Source organism: Choloepus didactylus, chromosome 6 (assembly GCF_015220235.1).
Source record: "Choloepus didactylus isolate mChoDid1 chromosome 6, mChoDid1.pri, whole genome shotgun sequence".
Classification (NCBI taxonomy): domain Eukaryota; kingdom Metazoa; phylum Chordata; class Mammalia; order Pilosa; family Megalonychidae; genus Choloepus; species Choloepus didactylus.
The window spans coordinates 61155356-61175366 of NC_051312.1; the positions used below are offsets into that span (position 1 = coordinate 61155356).

The window sequence follows — 20011 nt, forward strand, 5'->3', positions numbered from 1 at the left end:
CAAAGCTAAATGTCTATAAGGGGGGATACAAGGGAGTGGTATGGGATTCTCAGTGGTGGTGGTGGTGTTGTCTGACCTTTTCATTTCATTTCAATTTTTCTCTTTTTTTATTCTTCATTTTTTCTCCTCTTCCTCTTTCATTGAGCAAGAAATGGAAATGTCCTCATAAATTGCGGTGGTAAATGCATAACTTTGTGATTATACCAGGAATCACTGATTGTTTACTTAGGATGGATTGTAATGGTCCTGCAACCCTGTTATTGGTTGTATACTTTGAGGAACTGAGAGTGGGGACATGAGTGGACATTTGCACACTGGTGTTTGTAGCAGTATTCATGATTCACAATGGATGGAGGTGGCCAAAGGGTACATTGACTTATAAACTGAATGGTAAACTGTGTTGAATATACAATGGAAAATTGAGCAGCAGCAAGAAGAAATGAAGTTGTGAGGCATACAACTAGGTGAATGGACCTTGAAGACAATAGGTTGAGTGAAATAAGCCAGAAATGAAGAGACAAACATTATAACACCTCAGTAATATGGACTAACAATAATGTGCAAACTCTAAGAATGGAATCTGGGGGCATGGGTTATCAGAACAAGGCTTATGTAAAGGTTCCTAGATTGTAAGCTCTTATAGCAGTCACATCTATTCATGAGTTGTAACAGTTATTTCTAAATTCTGAGATGCTGAGCTGTTTGTGTGTGACCTGGTCAGTCCCTGGAACTTTGGGTTTCTGTGTGGCACCTGGGACTCGGAGCCAGAGTTCGGTGGCTGCGGGTCGCCATTGACTCATGGATTAACTGTTAAAGAGGCTGAAAAGGAGATCAGACTTCAATTGGAGGTATGAATGAAATGGACTTGGTTGAGACTGGGATAGCTCAGACTAAAGGGTACAGAATGATATTAACTATGTTTTAAAACTTCAGCGTATGTGTGGGACCAAAGGACGAGATGTTTATTTGGTGCAAAATCTGTACTTTCTGTAGCACACTATATAATTTAACTTGTGTGGTCAGTTTACTCAAACCCCATAATTACATGGAACCTTGAATAGGGAGTGAGATCTGGTTGGTTTGTAGAAGATAGTGTGAAGCCCTGATAAATCCCAGAATAACTTGGGCAGAGAATAGAAATGCATTTGCAAAGTCCCCTTGAGGGCCTGGGAGAAAATGTGGAAATATTAAACTTCCCCAGCTGGGGAATTCCTGATATTCTCACAAGCATTGGGGACTATCAGTTTAGTAGGCTGAGTCCTCGATATTGGGGCTTGCCCTTATGAAGCTTGTTACTACAAAGGAGAGGCTAAGACTACTTATAATTGTGCTGAAGACTCACCCCCAAAGAACCTCTTTTGTTGCTCAGATGTGGCTTCTCTCTCTAAGCCAACTTGGCAGGTAAACTCACTTCCCTAACCTCTATGTGGGACATGACACCCAGGGGTGTAAATCTCCCTGGCAGCACGGGACGTGACTCCCAGGGATGAGCCTGGACCTGGCATCAAAGGATTGAGAAAGCCTTTGGACCAAAGGGTGGAAGAGAAATGAAACAAAATAAAGTTTCAGTGGCTGAGAGATTCCAAATGGAGTTGAGAGGTCATTCTGGAGGTAACTCTTTGCATGATATAGATATCCCTTTTTAGTTTTTAGTTTATTAGATTAGCTAGGAGGAAGTATCTAAAACTGCTGAACTGCAATCCAGTATCCTTGATTCTTGAAGGTGATTGTATAACTATCTAGTTTATTTGGTGTAACTGTGTGATTTTGAAAACCTTATGGCTCACACTCCCTTTACCCAGTGTATGGACAAATGGGTAGAACAATGAGGATAAAATAAATGAATAATGGGGGGAAGGAGGGGTATGGATGTTTTGGGTATTCCTTTTTACTTCTGTTTTTATTCTTATTTTTATTTTTTGGAGTAATGATCAATGTTCAAAAATTGATTGTGATGATGAATGTACAACTATATGAAGATACTGTGAACAACTACACTTTGGATGATTGTATGGTATGTGAATATACTTCAATAAAATTGCATTAAAAAATAATCCACCTGGATATGGTGTAGAAAAGGAAAGGAGGGAAAGGAAAAAACAGAGAAAAGAGGAGTGAAAATGGTCTGCTTGAGGCAGAAGCCAAGAGCTGCCTCATGAAGATTCTTGGCTGGTTGAGCTGTCCTGCTGATGGTTTTAGTGCTACTTGCAGAGTTCCTCATGCCTGGGCTGGAAAACCTTATGCCATATACATCTGCCATCCTTGTATAAATTCCCTTATTTTTTCCAGTATTTTGGGAAAAAAAGTTATAATGATGAGCAAACCCCTGGGGGAACCCAGCTCCATTGAACCAAGTTTTCCTGGGTTGGAGGGGTAGATGAGAGAGGTTCTGATCTCACTCACAGTAGCAGGGCTACCTAGGCTCCTGGAGCACTTTAGAAAGTGGGTGGTAGCTCTCCTGCGTTTCAGCAGCATGGAGGGGATAAGCCTTAGGAAGCTTCTACACTATCAGGTAGCATATACTTCCAAAAGATTGGGCAAGCTCCCTAACGAAGTTCAGACTATTTAGCCTGGGAGGAATGAAAGAAGACCATGCCTTTTATTGAAGAATCTTCTAAACTGCCCCAGTTTCTCCAATGTCTAAAGTGAATAGACCAAAACAAGCAAAGGTTTTATAACCTCCCATGCTCACCATCTTTTTTTTGCTCATCCTAAAAGTTCAGTATTGTATATAGAAAAAAAACTTACCTCCTTTTATATTAAGAAATTACATCATTAGAACCTAAGGGCAATGTTGCCTGTCCTTATACATAGCTAGATATAGCCAAGATCTTCATTTAACCCACATCACATTCCTGATTCTTCAAAGAATGAAACTCCCTTGTTCTTGACTCCCATTACATCCCTTCTTATGGGTAAAAAGCTTATCAACCTACAAAAAGCTTGAGCTTGCATTTCTAGAAAACTGTCTAATGCATAAAGCATGGTCTATGAAAATTTATTTTTAAATTCTAAATGCTGTATTATTCTATCTGTAGCTCTACCCAAACAAAGACATCTATATTTGGTGGCAACTGTGAACATAGCAATATCTCCCCCACTTTATTAATGCCCCTGCTAACGGCATTCCGGCCAACCAATTATGTCCTTGATCCATTCTCATGACCCAATTTGCAAACTCCCTGTGCTGGTTTGGATGTATTATGTCCCCCAAAATGCCATATTCCTTGATGCAATCTTGTGGGGGCAGAAGTATTACTGTTGATTAGGTTGGAACCTATTGGTTCAGTCTTTCCATGGAGATGTGACCCAATCAGCTGTGGGTGAGACTTTTGATTGGATAATTTCCATGGAGGTGTTGCCCCATCCATTCAGGGTGGGTCTAAATTGAATCACTGGAGTCCTATAAAAGTGTTAACAAACAGAAGGAGGTGCTGCAGCTGAGATAGATATTTTGAAATACAACCTAAGAGCAAGCAGATGCCAGCCATGTGCCTTCCGAGCTAAAGAGGTTTTCCAGATGCCATCGGTGTTCTTCAGTGAAGGCACCCTACAGTTGATACCTTTGTTTGCACATGTTCATGGCCTTCAGACTGCAAGTGTATAACCAAATAAACCCCCTTTATAAAAGCCGATCCATTTCTGGTGTTTTGCAAAACGGCACAGCATTAGTAAACCAGAACACCCCCACCCACCCCTGCCACCACAACAAACTCACCCAAAGAAACTATCTGTTATGAAGGAAGATGGCAAAAAGGACCCTCAGAAGGTGACTCACCTTTCTCATGGCTGCTTGGAGGTGGGAGTAAGGAGGTGACCAGTTTGGATTTGTCATAGTTGTTAAAGCTCTGGCTGCGTCGGTTGTTCGCCGGGGCTGACCCTCCGCGTGTTTTGGCCTCACTGCCTGCAGTGGATACTCTTGCGGTAGGACCTGGAAGTCTAAAATGCAAAACCAACAGGGTAAGGATTCAGTCGCAGGAGAACACCAGTGTCTCAGAAGAAGACACCACAACCATGCATAAGTTAAAAGACATCATGTTAGACACTGGGTCTGAAGAGGTTTGGCAGTCACAGGCTTTGGTAGAACTAGTAAAAACATCTGGGCTACTAATAACCCCAACAAAATCCAAAAGCAAAACATGGAACAGTTTTCCTCTGAGTGAAGAGGGAAATTTTGAAGAAAGAATATGTGAATATGCTTGCTGATTAAAAATACAAAGCTCAGTTTTATTTTCCTCTGGGATAGGTATTTTTATTTTTCAATCAAGCCAAACCATGTCATCTCTAATTTTACCAAGCATGGAACACAAAGGCCTGATAAGACTCTCAACCATTTACCTTATGTGTACATCTCTTCTGGTAGGTATTGAAAATGGTGTTTACCATAATCCAGGGATATAGGTATTAAGGAAAGAATATAATTCATAATGATCACAAAGGGAATTACTAGCACTCAGAATCTAATGTATCCGCCGTGGAAACTTAACGGCCTGGTTGGAAATCCTTGTCCAGATAAACATTTTCCTTCAATGCCTGTTTCTGCAGGCATTGCTTTGGGGCTGAATGCAGTTTCTCTGCACAGTAGATGGATAAAATCATACATTCTTTCTGTAAAACCAGCAGGAACCTGTTAGCCTGAAGACTCTCCCTTTAAATAAAACACCTCATTTTGGGTGGATAGGGAAGTAAAGACACCAGACTTCTCTGTAATGTGTCTAAAAATATTATGGTCCATTACCCAGAGTTAAGGATAAGACTCCTCAGATTCGAATTTTGGTTCAGGGACTTACTAAGCAGGTTGTTTCCAATAATCAAAGTTGAAAGATGAATAAATGATGAAATATTTAGTTATATTTTTCAGCTGAAACCCCATTTTGCTGTGTTTAAAAGCCACTGGAATCTCAGCCAACAATCATTACATCTAGTGATAAGTCTGAATTTTTAACTCATAAAGCTTTCAGCCTTCTCTGTCCATGCAAAGCTGTAAGCACCAAAGACTGAAGTCTGGAAGCATTTTAGATATAAGCAGCAATCTCTTTAAACTCTTTCTTGTTGGCTAAGCAAGAAAGATGGCTGTAAACAGAAAGCATGAGATGGTGTGAGAGGACTATAAAATTTATACAGTTAAGAAGAAGCTGACCCAGTTCCCTGACTGGGAGCTAGGAGAGAGGGAAGGAGGTCAGCTCTCCCCTAACAAGCAGCAATGAGAACTTCAAGGCATCACTTCCCACCACACTAGGAGTATCTGCCCTTCTGTTAATTTGTCCCTTCTTGTTTGAAGAAGATATTTATCCCAAATAAACATGGGTCAAGAGTGTGGTGCAAAAACCTGTGTTAGCAGACAGATGTTGCTAGCACAACTGGTCAGGGAGGTCCAGCAATGGGGTCTTGGTACCTCTTGGTTCTGCTTCCAATATAAACAAGGTCCTGCGAGCCCTCCAAGTCAGTGTCATGTGAGTACTTAACATCCAATGATAGAGCTTCTGCAGGTACAGATTTGGGACTCGTGTGAGCTGGATTTATCCCTGTGGTAGTCTGCAGGAGTCTCTGCCCACAGATAGGCCTGGAAAAGGATTACAGACTTGTTCCAAGATGATGTCATAGCAATGGTATTAAGTGGTACAGAGTAACGCAGGTCACAGTGTTCTACTTCATGGGGAATTTGCAAAGAGCACGGAAGCAAAAAGCAACGAGGAGGGGAAAGATGCATTCCTTCCAGAGTTGCTGAAGAGCCTCTATTGCGCTGACCCTAGGTTGGACCACAGCAGATTTTCAGGAAAGAAGCATTCTGGAATTTCTACATATTGAAGAAGGGCCTTTAGAGAGGCAAGCATCAAATTGTAGGATGTGCCAGGGTCAACCTTGAATCAAATATGCAGTCTGGTCCTTTGTGAGGCAGTGGGAGTCTGTTCTATCCACTCTACAATGGATAGAATACAGACTTTTCCCATAGGCATTCACATGGGGCCAGTCTCATAACCTCTCTGAGATTCATGTTCCTTATCTATAATCTGGAATAATAATAAACTACTCAATGGGATAACTGTAAATTTGAAATGGGACATAATGTTTGCCATGTTGTATGCACACAATGCATATTAGTTCCCTTTCTCATACTCTCTACTGAACATAGATTCATAAAGGAATTGGACATTGTCATAAAAAAAAACATGCTAAGGTACAAAATAGAATCAGACAAATAAGGAAGGAAATAGATCTAGGTTGAAGTGTCAGAAGAGAGCTGGACAAAAATCAATACAGAAGAGCCAAAACAGGCTTCAGCAGGCAAGACTGGTCTTCCTCTTAAGGAGTATTCCAGAAAAGAAACTTCTTCATCTGAGTGTCTATGACAGACCGAGACCTCTTACTGAAGGCAGCTCTGAGCCACTACTCCCTGGAGTGAAACATTCCTGGTCTTGGATTAACTAAGACAGTTCTGGGTTTCCCACAGGAGGCCATTGTGAGATTCTCTTTATTGGGTCAAAGATGTTGAGGTGCTCATTTGATGGGAACTGCTCATCCTTTGAATGGCTGCAGGATTGTGCCAAGTTTTCTGGCCTGTTGGAGGAGTTGCTGAGGGCATTGAGGATAGCCAACATGATGAATGGAGGCGATGCCATCAAAAGCCCCACAGAACTCAAGCCAGCTCATGTCACCTTCCATCCCCATCACCAGTACATCCTAGTCAGGACAACTCCTTTTACTTGACTAAATGGATGAACTGGGTATAGAAACCAAACAATTTCTGCTAAGTTTCAGAGGGAATCTATGCAGAATTTCAAAGCCAAAGGTGACTGTGAGAACATAAGATATCCGAGACATCATGGGGAGAGTGCTGGAATTTCTACATATTGAAGAAGGGTTTCTTGCTCAACCTTTTCTAGTTCTTAAGGGGTTGGGTGACCCCAGTTGACATCTAGGTTACACATGTATTGAAAAAAGAACATGCAAAGTTCAGAAATAATTCGGAGAAGAAAAATGGTGTATTCAGAGGTTAGAAAGGTTAGGGGAGGTTCCAGATAAAGAGGACACCAGAGCAAGATTTGGCATGTTGAATGGTAGTGTGAGTAGAAGACAAGAAGGTAGGTAAGAGGCAGAGGAGTGAAAGAGCTCCATGTGGGCTGGAACTCGGGGGTGGTGAGAGGAGACAGATTGGAGGAAATGAGGCTACAGAAGTAAGCAGGCCAGAGTCAGGAGGACTTTATATGTCATGCTATGAATCTTGAATCTGTCTTGCCCTTCAGCAGTGAGACATTAATTAGGGAGGCTGACAGCAAAGCTGGCAGACAATCTTCTAGTTTACCAGTAATGCAAATCCAAAGCCTCTGGCTAACATTTTGAAGTTCATTATTGTTAACATCCATGTGCTTCATGGGGACTTCTATCAACTCCTAGCCTGGAAGCATCTGCTGTCTGCATAAGAATCTCTATTTGTTGAAGAACTGGGCCTGGGCTTATGTGGAACAGCTGCATCACCAAAGAAACACAGCAAGAAGGGAGCATGGCAAGTCAACCCCGTGTCATTTATAGTTCCAGAAGTTTTCAACAGCTCCTTTCCAAGAGGAACTTGACCTCTCATGATCATTCCCACGTCAAAGCACAGTTAGAAAATGACAGAGTACACATATGGGTTCTTTGAAACATACACATGTTGCTTTTTTAAAATTAAATTTAAGGGAAGTGGTGTAACAAAGGGGTAGAAGAAAAATCCTGCTGCTAATATAATCACTGTCACTTCCTCAACCAACCAGAGTGGTAAAACTGTCATTCCCAGCACGTAACCTGTGATTGCTCCCCAGCTCCTTCACTCCAGCCACTTGTACGTGCTGCTGAGACGAAAGCAGTTCCCCCCAAAACCACTTCAAAGGCTGGGAGCAGAGGATGGCCCATCCCAGGAAGGAGGGCAGCTTGTGTGCATATGCTCAGGAACTCAGGGGGTGGGGGATCATAATCGGAGATGCATTTTTTGCCAGACAAGATTATTAAATGCTGTATCTTTCATTTCCATGGCATCAGCTTTTCAGCAGCTGGGAAAATGAGGACTGAATGCCTAGCTCCACTGATTCCTTCCCCCAAGACAGCCATGTGTGGATCAACTCTGTGGGACTTGTTAGAGGACTTGCTTGCCTTATCTGGCCCTAATCAACCCAAATCATCAAAATTGCACATCTGCTATTTTTGGTGCACTGATTTATATTGCCAAGTACTATGCAAAGGACGACTGGAAATGACTTTATTGAATCCTCCTAACACTGTGAGGCAGTACTACCCCATTTTACCACTAAGGAGACAAAGGATCATAGAGATTAAATAATTTTCCCAAGGTAACACAGCCAGTAAGTGGTGAAGATGGCCTTTCACTTAAGTTTGACTGCAAAGCTCTACTCTTAGCCACTATGCTTCCCTGCTTCCCACAGACTGATGAGCCTAAATATCTGAGGCTCCACCAGGGATGTCAGGGGAGGCAAAAACAGTGGTCAAAGTCAGAAATCTATGGAAACCCTTCATCTCTGCTCCATATTCACCAACCACTCCCCATCTAAATTCAACAGTGAGGCCTCCACTCTGCTCAGTATCCTTGCTGTGCATCACGGTGATGTGTGGCTCTGGCAGGTGTTCAATCAACATTTGCACCTGAACAGGAGACCTATTTCCACCTCTGGGAGAGGTGTCCTACGCCACCAGGAGACATAGGGCTGTTTCTCTGGGCAACCAAACTACACCGCTTGATCAGCAACAGTTATCAGCATTGTACTCAAGGCTGGAGGCAGGCAGGTGGCAGTATAGGGAAAGTGAGGAAGAGTGTTAAGCAAATAATGAAACAAAGAACATCCCTTTATTGGCCTCCTGGGGGGGGGGGGGGAATGCATTCAAAAGAAACTCCAGATGAGAGATATGACCCTGAAGGAAAGCCAGACCTTGGCCCAGAGTGACCCACCCGGGAAGCCCTCTGCCCAGCACAGCCTCAGGGTGGGGCAGACATGCCTTCATCTTCCAGTTCTTCCTCTCTCCCCATTGCCTCCAGACCACACTGCCTTCTTCCATCATCTGGGACTGATAACAAATCATTCACGGGATGGGCATGTGCTTCCAATTAGATATTTTCCCAACGAGCTCCTGTTTTCTTTATCTTCCAGGCCTGAGCACATCGTGGGAACAAACTCTAGATTTCAGATTTCCTCCAAGCTCACCCCTCCCCTTTCCTTTCATATGTGTGTGCATTTGTGTGATGCTCAAATTGACTGAGATGGAACCAGTCTGCCAGTGCTGTGGGTGTCTGTTCTGACTTAGGCCTATGTGCCATCTGTCAGGGTGTGCAGTCATCACTCCATGGCCCAGCCACCGGAAACAGTCACAAATGTAGGTTCCCTTCTTCCCCCTGAGCAGGTCTGGGCAACATGCTGTCTTGTTCTACAGAGAAACCACAGGGCCCACGGGCTCTCCTCCCCATCCAGGCATCTCCTGAGTTGGGCCTTCCCGTGCGTAAGCTTTTCAGAAGTCAGCTCTGCTGAGAAAGGGACCTAGAGCCTCACAGAGTGGGGCACCAAGCAGACATTCAGTACAACTTGGTTACAGGAGTACAGAAAGAAATGAAGCGTGGGCTTCCCTTTAGCTTTAAATGAGAATTCCATGAAAAATAAAAACTAGTCATCATGAAGAGAAGATTCTGCCCCAGCAGCTACAAGGACAGTATAGGGTTAAAAAAAGAAATCAGCCTCATAAAACACATAAATACAGAATTAAAGACAAAGGGAGGTGGAAGGGGTAGCACAGTGACCAAAGTGAGGGCTCTAAGGTTAGACCACCTGGGTTCAAATCCAGGCTCTTCCACTTTCTGTGTGAACTTGGGTATGTTTTCTTCCTACATTTTAGTTCCCTCATCTGTAAAATGGGGTTAGTAATAACATGACCTACCTTGTGAAGATTGATGTGAGTACTAAGTAAGAGGAGGCCTTCAGATTGGTAAATAAGCACTCAATAAATGTCAGCCATTGATACCTTTCAAATTACAGTGGATACAAGGATGTGAATGGCACTTCCCTTGCCCTGAAATAATGCATCTTCACAGGAAGAAGCAGACAGGCCAGACTCTGAGTCAAGAGAGCTAGTTAGTGAGCAAGTCTATTTATTTTCAGGGAACTGAGGCAATCTCTCAACACCATACCAGAGTATCCAAAAACAAAAATGAGACAGGGCTGCCTTGCTGTTTTGTCTCCTCTGATCAATTGGAGTCACGCCTCCTGTCTTTATACTTAAGAGAAAACCAAGCCCCATTAGTAACTTTAACAAACAAAGGAAAGGCCCAACACACGCAAATGAGATGCAGGTGAGGGGTACAGCGGGACCAGGACAGAGCAGGGAGCAAACCCAGGGTAAGGCCACTACAAAAACTATCTGGAAATTCACGTCTCCATAAATCAGAATGGATTCTGATGACAGAGCAGTCAAAGCCAAGATAAATTAAATACAGAAACATGCACATCTCAACCTCATTCTCTCTCTCTCTCTCTCTCTCTCTCTCTCTCTCTCTCACACACACACACACACACACACAAATATCTAGTTTTCTTCAACAACTCAATGGCCACTTCCAGAACACCCCACCAAGCATGTTTGCTTTTCTTGAGCTGCAAACATGAAATGGGAAGAGGGACCAAGGAGAAACTTAGCCAGAGCAGAGGAAACAATGGGTTGGGTTTAAACCATGCTTTGTAGAACACAAAGAAAATCTAACCTAGAGATCTTTTTCTGACCAAGAGAGAAGCGGATGATTTTGCTTTGAGCTGAGTCCTTGGATGATGTACTGCATGATAGGAAAGAAAAAAGTGGGAGAGATGAGTGAGGAGAGAGACGTTATGTTAGACACATGAACAAAAAATAAGAGTCTTATGATAATGGGAATGGTTCTGGTTTCTTCCCTCTGCCCACTTTTTCCAAAACATGCAATTTTCCTTCTAGGTCTAATTTTACTGATTTGATAAATTTCCAATGTGAAGATATTTATATCAATATTAGATAAGAACTTCCGTGGTTTTTCTTTTTTTTTATTTTTTTAAACACCAAATATTTTTTCTGCTTCTAGTCACTGTTAAGGCCTTCTTCAAACCATAAGACCCTAAAGCAAGGGCCTCTGACAAGTGAACAAACTTTGTACCTTTCTAAAGAATTTAGATGCTTCTATTTCACATGCTTGTTCTAATGGGTGCTTTTCAGAGGAATGTCCTCAATGTGCCATAAAGCTGACCTGAAACAAGGGTATAGATGTTTGCAGTTTTTGCTGGTCTTGGGAACTTTGGCTCTCAAGGGTATATAGAAATGACCACTTAAAGTCTGCTGAACTTGCTAAGTACTGGGCTTTGGAAAATAAATTTGCACAGGTGAAGAATCTTAGCTGGACTTTAAAGAACAATATTTATTTATTGCCTTATGAAAGATAGAAGTATTTATCTTTCTTGCATCCTGTACCATGTTTATAAAAGGATCTGAGGTGAGAAATACAATCTTGGTTTCACTGGTCTTAGAAGTGATAAAAGAGAATGGAGAAATAAAATGAAGAAATTCTGTGGATTTTCCCTAAACAGCTGAATATTAATACTACATAAGATAGACACTGGTAGAGAGGGAAGCAAGTCTTGGAGACTATACTCTCCTCCTGAAGTCTTGAATAGGTTGGTGAGGAATTTCATGAAGTGAAATGTGGATCAATTTCTCAACCAGCACATAAACTATGAGAAGAGCTGAAGTGAAGAGGTAAAAGTGAGTCCCCATAAGGCTGTCATGGAGGAGTTGCTCTGATGGCTCATGTCAATGTCTCAGATTTCCATTGTCAATTTCTACAACCCTTTTATTAACAAACTTCATGAGAAAGCTCCTAAGTTTTAGTATTTGCTAACCCAAGAGTTGCTGAACCAAGATAGCTTCAAAATAGCTTTTAGGCATGGTCATATACGGCAGAGTTCTAACCTGGCATTTTAGGGTTGCTTCAACATTTGACGTTGCTGATCAATGGTCCAACCATTACCCTTGGGACTTTTGTCAAAGACAGAATTTTGGGACTGAGAGAGGATGCAACTGAGCCAGTGATGCAATTTTACTATTCTTAAATTGACAACCAAAGTGTTAGTGTGGGCCTCTATGGTTATCCTCTGGAAGTAAAATTTGAAAGTATCAGTATATAATGGATGAACCAGCCATTTGCAGAAGTAACCCAACCTAGGCAAGATAAAGGAGTAAGTGAGGACATAAAGCAATCCCAAAGCCCAGTCCATGTGACTACAAGGTAAGGTTAAGGGGCCTTGATGGCAGGCACCACTCTGAAGCTGGAATAAATGATTACAAAAACCTGGCATACCTGAGTTTGGCTTTTCTTTAGGTGAAGTATTTATTAGTACTAGGACGTTTTCTCTTACTGGGAGATAGGTGCTTTGACTGGCACATCGGGTTCTTTTAAGTGAACAAATGCCTACCGTGGAAATGGATGCCTCTGGCTAGCTGAGGGACACAAGCCCAATGTTTCTCAACTCACGTTCCTTAGAAGCCTGTCCAATGAGATGTTCTGAAAACAAAGATTCTGTGGCTAAATGTGGAAAATACTCCTTTCTATGCTCCCCCTCTGAAGACTCCACAATACATCCCTGTTCCTCCCCCAGGCCTCTTCATCTCAATAAATAATACCACCACTCAAGCCAGACATCTATCTAAGCTTTATCTGTGATTCCTCTTTTTCTCCTCACTCCAGATAGCGAATCCATCTGTAGGTCCTGGTAGCTTAACCTCCAAACTACATCCCGAATCTGTCCACCTCCATATCTATTAGCACTACCTCAATCCAAGCCACTACATCTCCTAGAGTACCGCAAAAACATCTTACCTCGGGTCCTTCCTTCCATTCTCGTTTCTTCACAATCCATTCTCCATAGAGGAGCAAGGGCGATTTTTTACAACTGTAAATCAAATCAAGTCTCTCTCCTGCTTAAGACTTGCTACTCCCCAGCAGCTTCCGATCATCCGTAGAATGAAATACAAACTCTTTACTGCAGGTTAGCCAGCAATCTCTGACCTGGCACCATGGCCACAGCCTGCCACAACTTTCAAGTAAAGAGCGGCAGCCTTCTCTGTTTCCAGCCTGCCTATCATTTTCCCCTCCCCTCACCCATCAAGCTCCTGCCACACAGCACTCGCCCTCTCTCTGCTCCTCCAACATGCCAAGCTTCCATCTACAGCAGAGCCCCTGTACCAGCTGTTCCCTCTGCCTGACCTTTGCATGGCCAGTTCCTTGTCATTCTTCTCTCCACTTCTGTGTCCTCTTCTCAGAGAAACCTTCCCACCAACCCAACCTAAAGTAGCAACCCACTATCTGACATTTTTCTTTCCTGAGTTTTGCTTGTTTGCCTGACTCCTTCAGTAGAACAGAGAGAGCGCAGGTACTTTGGCTGTGCCATTAACCCTTGACCCCATCTGCCTAGAACGGTGTCTGGCACATAGACAGTAATCAAATATCAGCTTAATAAATGATTTAATGCACATCAGCAGATTAAAGGCTCTGAGCAGCTCTGCTATAACAAGAAAAGTTTAACACAGATTTTTCCCCAATTCTTTTCCCCTGCAACATAACCTGTGTGAACACCTCAGGAAATAAGCATTCTGCAGAAAGCAATCTGGGAAATGATGTCCTGATCCTTCAAATCTTCCAGTTCTACGGAGAATACTCTGCTCAGGGAATGGCTCCTATATAGGTTGCTCTACAGGGCAGGAGTGTCGTGGCTGGCTGCTTGGCTGTCTCCCTCATTGCTAGTCCAGGCATTTCTCCTGGCCCACAAATATCCATAATGTGAATTGGATATAATTAGATAATTAATTAGGGGACATGACTTACATTACACTCATACTGCTGGCTTTAACACCATCACTACTGGGAAATAGCACTTCTCATAGGAAAGAAAGCTGTAACCATTTACAAGGCAGTTGCTTGTTTAGGAATGCAACTATTCCTTTTAACAAAGTGAAGGTAACTACCCTGGCATGTTGCCTGTACATCATTCTCCAGTGAGTCCCGACTGGCAAGCATCAGTCCTTCTGAAAACATCAATAAAATCCAGGCACTAATCCTGCAAAGCAGAGGACCAGATTTATGCCTGCTCTCTAAGGTCAATAAAACCCAGTCATGTCTATTGGTATCTGTTCCCATTGTGGGACGCCGCCACTCTCAGGGAAGGTGACTGCCTCCTTCTGTGCTAACAACCACCTGCCACCTTCCCTCACTGTTTTTTTATACTTCTCTTCCGGCAAAGCAGAGAGCTGAACTGGAGTAGAACTTTTGCCTCCACTTTGTAAAAATTATTCTCGTGTGTAACACTGAACGCCCAGCTTATAGGGAAACTTGCAAAAGGGTTTTGAAGTCTATTTTAGGGGCTGTTTATTGCACACGAGCCTGTGTGTAATAGGCTGGAGTTTCAGCAGGAGCAGCTAATTAGCTCTGGCAGCTGGCAATTCTGACCTATAAAAACCCACATCTCTGCCAGGCACAGAAGGCAGCCTCATTGCATCCATTTCAAGGTCATGTTAATTCCCCACTAACTACCAGTAGCTCTGGGCATCCAAGAAGCTCGAATGAGAAACACATTCAGGATAGGCTAGAATCTGGTGGGTGTGGAGGTGGGTGCCCCGGGAACAGAGCGGTCGACTAGCAAGGAGCCCCCACCTGGACTGCATTTCAGCTTGTGCTTTTGACTGCTGATGAGGCGCTGGCTGGGGCGGCTGAGGAGGCTGGGGAGTGGCTGGCACCTGTTGCTGAGGTGTGCCAGCTTGGCACTGGGAGGGGGCACCGGCCGGCTGGGACCCGGCAGGTGGCAGCGGCGAGGAGAGGTGCTGCTTCTGGGGCTGCTGCTGCTGTTGCTTGTAGCGGGAGAGGCTGAAGAAGAGGCCTAGAATGGCCTTGAGATTTCCATTCCTGATTTCTGCAAGACAATTAAAAAAGATTCTTGTCAGACGGGGAGCTCTCTTGTCTTCCCACTCAGTGGGCTGCTTTGGCCCTCCCAGAAGTTTAATTCCTCTAGGACAGGACAGACTTCCCAAACATTTAATTGGAATCACAGTCAATTAAAATCAAGCCTAAAACACAAAGAAATTGAGCTGATTCTCCCCACTGGGGATCACAGTGGACCCAAGAGGCAAGTCACAACTGGATGTCTGGCAAATGCCAGGAGAAAACACAACCGAAAAAGCACGAGTCCCTGAGCAAGACTGTGCTTGTTCTACAGGCGAAGCAACAGATCCAGGGATGGAGACACTTTCCACTGCAGGGCAGGGCTAGGGTGGAGTTGGGGAACTCACTAGTCCGCGGGCTGCTCTGCCAAGTGCTTGTTCTAAGCTACAAGCCGCCTTGAGGGTGCCAAGTGGCTGCCATCCCACTCCAAAACCCTTGCTCTGCTTTATCCAATCATCCTTCTCTCAAATGCACGACTTTCAAATACATGTCTCTCTCGTCTACTGAATAACTACTTTCATTTGGGGTGGGGGTGGGGATAACCTATAAGGATTTGCTTCCATAAAGGAGGACTCCCACACCAAAAAAAACCTCCTTTATTTTGTATTGTATTAAAAGAGATTATAGCAGGGTGGAAAATTTTTACTCCAGACAGTATTTTTCAGATGTTAAAATGCATTTGCCTCAAGGCATGCATAAAGAATTGCAGAGAAGGAATAAAATATTTATTCACAGGCAGAGGCAAGGGATTGCGGGCATGTTTCTCTTTGGGCAATCCTTCCTTTTACACTGCTCTTTTAACATGGATACCAATGGACCACGGTCTAAACTGACCCTGAGGGTGAAGTACCAGGGCTCCCCAGCATGACAGACAGAGAAGGTACCTCCAGGTACAAACATACTCAGCTCCCTCTGCTCTGCTTCCACCTTAGATTGAACTTCTTGTTCTGCACTGACAGGGGGACAAAGGACACGACACGGTGCCCAAGGCCTTGTTAGCCAGGTGGGTGAGGGTGGCCTTGTCTGGGAACCACAGACCTCCAGGTTAGTCCCAGGCTGGGGAAGAGGCTGCCAATAATAAAGGAAGGAGAGCTTCCTCCAAGGACAAGTTGAGAGGCAGAAGGTATGAATGGGGTCATTTCAGAAGCAAGCCCCGTTCCGAGCAAAGGAGGGAGGAATGGCAGCTTGCCAGGGCCTTCACCCTGATGGGATTTGCCGATTAGGCCAGGCTGGATTACTTCCTGTTGGCGCTTTTCTTTCTCCATGCTCTGGAGAAACTGACAATATAGTACTACTAGAATTCAGTCTTCCCTTGGGGGATTACACGTTCCTTCACCCTAGACTTAGGGAGCTGGCAGGTTTTGATCATGCTACAAAGTCCACAAGGGCAGAGTGTTTGAAAAACTTAAGCCACGAGTTCCAATCTGACTCTACTACTTACTAGCTGTGTAACATGGGCAAGTAATGATCAATCTGGGCGTCAATAAAATGGCAATATTGACACCACTTGCTCCCTCAGACAATGACTTGTAGATCAAGTGACAGCATCTATGTGCATCCACAGTGCGAACAGTGCAGGCCTTCACTGGTCTGAATGAGATTCTCCCGCTTCACGCCTTAACGATGGTAGTTTCATAACCCATTGTGCAAACCATGACACTTTTGAGAGCAGAAGTGAGGGCTCTTAATTACATCAGGCTGACAAGGGTAAGCCAGGGCCAACCTGGACAAATGAGGATGCAGTCACTGCTTGCACCACTGTGTGTTGTGTGTGCAATGCAGGGAGCAGACAGAGCTCCAACGAGGTGGGAAAGCCCCCCAATTTCTTTTGGTAGTTCAGCGTTAACCCTTCAGCTCTGCTTCCTTCTCCATCCTAAGGAAAGTGAAGCAGAAGTGTACCCCTGTGGCAAGTTCCACTTCTGGTTCCGAATGGTCTTACAAGTCCACCAGGATCACAGAATCCTGGGGATGCTTGGACAGGATGGTTTAGCTGACTCCTCCTTTTACTCACAGGAAAAAGGAAGCCCACAGAGTGAAGTGACCCACCCACGGTCACCCAGCTGGACAGTGATGGGAGCTGGGAACAGAATCAAGATGAGCCATGCAGGCTGGTAGCTGTTAAGGAACTTAGGAAAGAAAATTTCCCCTCAAAATTGAATTCACTGGAGGGAGAAGGTGGTGCTAATGATGGGATAAACGAAATTTTTGTTAAGATTTATTTTTAGGGCCTTTTACAGTTGCCAATCAGGCCGTTATATAGTTGTTTTTTTTTTTTCTTTTTTTTTTTTTAATCATCATTTTATTGAGATATATTCACATACCACGCAGTCATACAAAACAAATTGTACTTTCGATTGTTTACAGTACCATTACATAGTTGTACATTCATCACCTAAATCAATCCCTGACACCTTCATTAGCACACACACAAAAATAACAAGAATAATAATTAGAGTGAAAAAGAGCAATTGAAGTAAAAAAGAACACTGGGTACCTTTGTCTGTCTGTTTCCTTCCCCTACTTTTCTACACATCCATCCATAAACTAGACAAAGTGGAGTTTGGTCCTTATGGCTTTCCCAATCCCATTGTCACCCCTCATAAGCTACATTTTTATACAACTGTCTTCGAGATTCATGGGTTCTGGGTTGTAGTTTGATAGTTTCAGGTATCCACCACCAGCTACCCCAATTCTTTAGAACCTAAAAAGGGTTGTCTAAAGTGTGCGTAAGAGTGCCCACCAGAGTGATCTCTCGGCTCGTTTTGGAATCTCTGCCACTTTCATTTCCTTTCACATCCCCCTTTTGGTCAAGAAGATGTTCTCCGTCCCACAATGCCGGGTCTACATTCCTCCCCAGGAGTCATATTCCACGTTGCCAGGGAGATTCACTCCCCTGGGTGTCTGATCCCACGTAGAGGGGAGGGCAGTGATTTCACCTTTCAAGTTGGCTTAGCCAGAGAGAGAGGGCCACATCTGAGCAACAAAGAGGCATTCAGGAGGAGACTCTTAGGCACAAATATAGGGAGACCTAGCCTCTCCTTTGCAGCAACCGTCTTCCCAAGGGTAAAACTTATGGTAGAGGGCTCAACCCATCCAACCACCAGTCCCCTATGTCTGTGGTCATGTTAGCAACCATCGAGGTGGGGTAGGTGAATACCCCTGCATTCTCCACAGGCTCTTCAAGGGGGCACTACATCTTCTTTTTTTTTTCCTTGTTTTTCTTTTTCTTTTTTTTTTTTTTTAACTTTCCCTTCTTTTTTAAATCAACTGTATGAAAAAAAAAGTTAAAAAGAAAACAAACATACAATAAAAGAACATTTCAAAGAGACCATAACAAGGGAGTAAGAAAAAGACAACTAACCTAACTGCTTAACTTCCAACATGTTCCTACTTTATCCCAAGAAAGTTACATAATATAGCAACATTTCTGTGAACTTGTTCCTACTATATCCATCAGAAATTAACAGACCATAGTCATTTCTGGGCATCCCCAGAACGTTAAATAGCTTATCTGTTCTTCTTGGATTATTGTTCCCCCTTCCTTAATTGCTCTCTACTGCTAGTTCCCCTACATTCTACATTATAAACCATTTGTTTTACATTTTTCAAAGTTCACATTAGTGGTAGCATATAATATTTCTCTTTTTGTGCCTGGCTTATTTCGCTCAGCATTATGTCCTCAAGGTTCATCCATGTTGTCATATGTTTCACGAGATCGTTCCTTCTTACTGCCGTGTAGTATACCATCATGTGTATATACCACATTTTATTTATCCACTCATCTGTTGAAGGACATTTGGGTTGTTTCCATCTCTTGGCAATTGTGAATAATGCTGCTATGAACATTGGTGTGCAGATATCTGTTCGTGTCACTGCTTTCCGATCTTCCGGGTATATACCGAGAAGTGCAATCGCCGGATCGAATGGTAGCTCTATATCTAGTTTTCTAAGGAACTGCCAGACTGACTTCCAGAGTGGCTGAACCATTATACAGTCCCACCAACAATGAATAAGAGTTCCAATTTCTCCACATCCCCTCCAGCATTTGTAGTTTCCTGTTTGTTTAATGGCAGCCATTCTAAACGGTGTTAGATGGTATCTCATTGTGGTCTTAATTTGCATCTCTCTAATAGCTAGTGAAGCTGAACATTTTTTCATGTGTTTCTTGGCCATTTGTATTTCCTCTTCAGAGAACTGTCTTTTCATATCTTTTGCCCATTTTATAATTGGGCTGTCTGTACTATTGTCATTGAGTTGTAGGACTTCTTTGTATATGCAAGATATCAGTCTTTTGTCAGATACATGGTTTCCAAAAATTTTTTCCAATTGAGTTGGCTGCCTCTTTACCTTTTTGAGAAATTCCTTTGAGGTGCAGAAACTTCTAAGCTTGAGGAGTTCCCATTTATCTATTTTCTCTTTTGTTGCTTGTGCTTTGGGTGTAAAGTCTAGGAAGTGGCCGCCTAATACAAGGTCTTGAAGATGTTTTCCTACATTATCTTCTAGGAGTTTTATGGTACTTTCTTTTATATTGAGATCTTTGGTCCATTTTGAGTTAATTTTTGTGTAGGGGATGAGGTAGGGGTCCTCTTTCATTCTTTTGGATATGGATATCCAACTCTCCCAGCCCCATTTGTTGAAAAGACCATTATGGCTCAGTTCAGTGACTTTGGGGGCCTTATCAAAGATCAGTCGGCCATAGATCTGAGGGTCTATCTCCGAATTCTCAATTCGATTCCATTGATCTATATGTCTATCTTTGTGCCAGTACCATGCTGTTTTGGCAACTGTGGCTTTATAATAAGCTTCAAAGTCAAGGAGTGTAAGTCCTCCCACTTTGTTTTTCTTTTTTAGAGTGTCTTTAGCAATTTGAAGCATCTTCCCTTTCCAAATAAATTTGATAACTAGCTTTTCCAAGTCTGCAAAGTAGGTTGTTGGAATTTTGATTGGGATTGCATTGAATCTGTAGATGAGTTTGGGTAGAATTGACATCTTAATGACATTTAGCCTTCCTATCCATGAACATGG

At 43.2% G+C, this 20011-nt stretch overlaps 1 protein-coding gene across 10 annotated transcripts in view; it reads right to left on the reverse strand.

Moving 5' to 3' along the window:
• The window catches only part of NAV2 (neuron navigator 2), a 747149-nt gene that overhangs the window by 211687 nt on the left and 515451 nt on the right, over nucleotides 1-20011 (reverse strand). For all 10 annotated transcript variants that reach the window (XM_037839250.1, XM_037839257.1, XM_037839249.1 and 7 more), the window contains exons 5-6: nucleotides 14702-14957; nucleotides 3779-3939 (exon numbers count right to left, since the gene is read on the reverse strand). In XM_037839250.1, the coding sequence (XP_037695178.1) occupies nucleotides 3779-3939; nucleotides 14702-14957 (417 nt within the window). The remainder of the gene's footprint in view (nucleotides 1-3778; nucleotides 3940-14701; nucleotides 14958-20011) is intronic.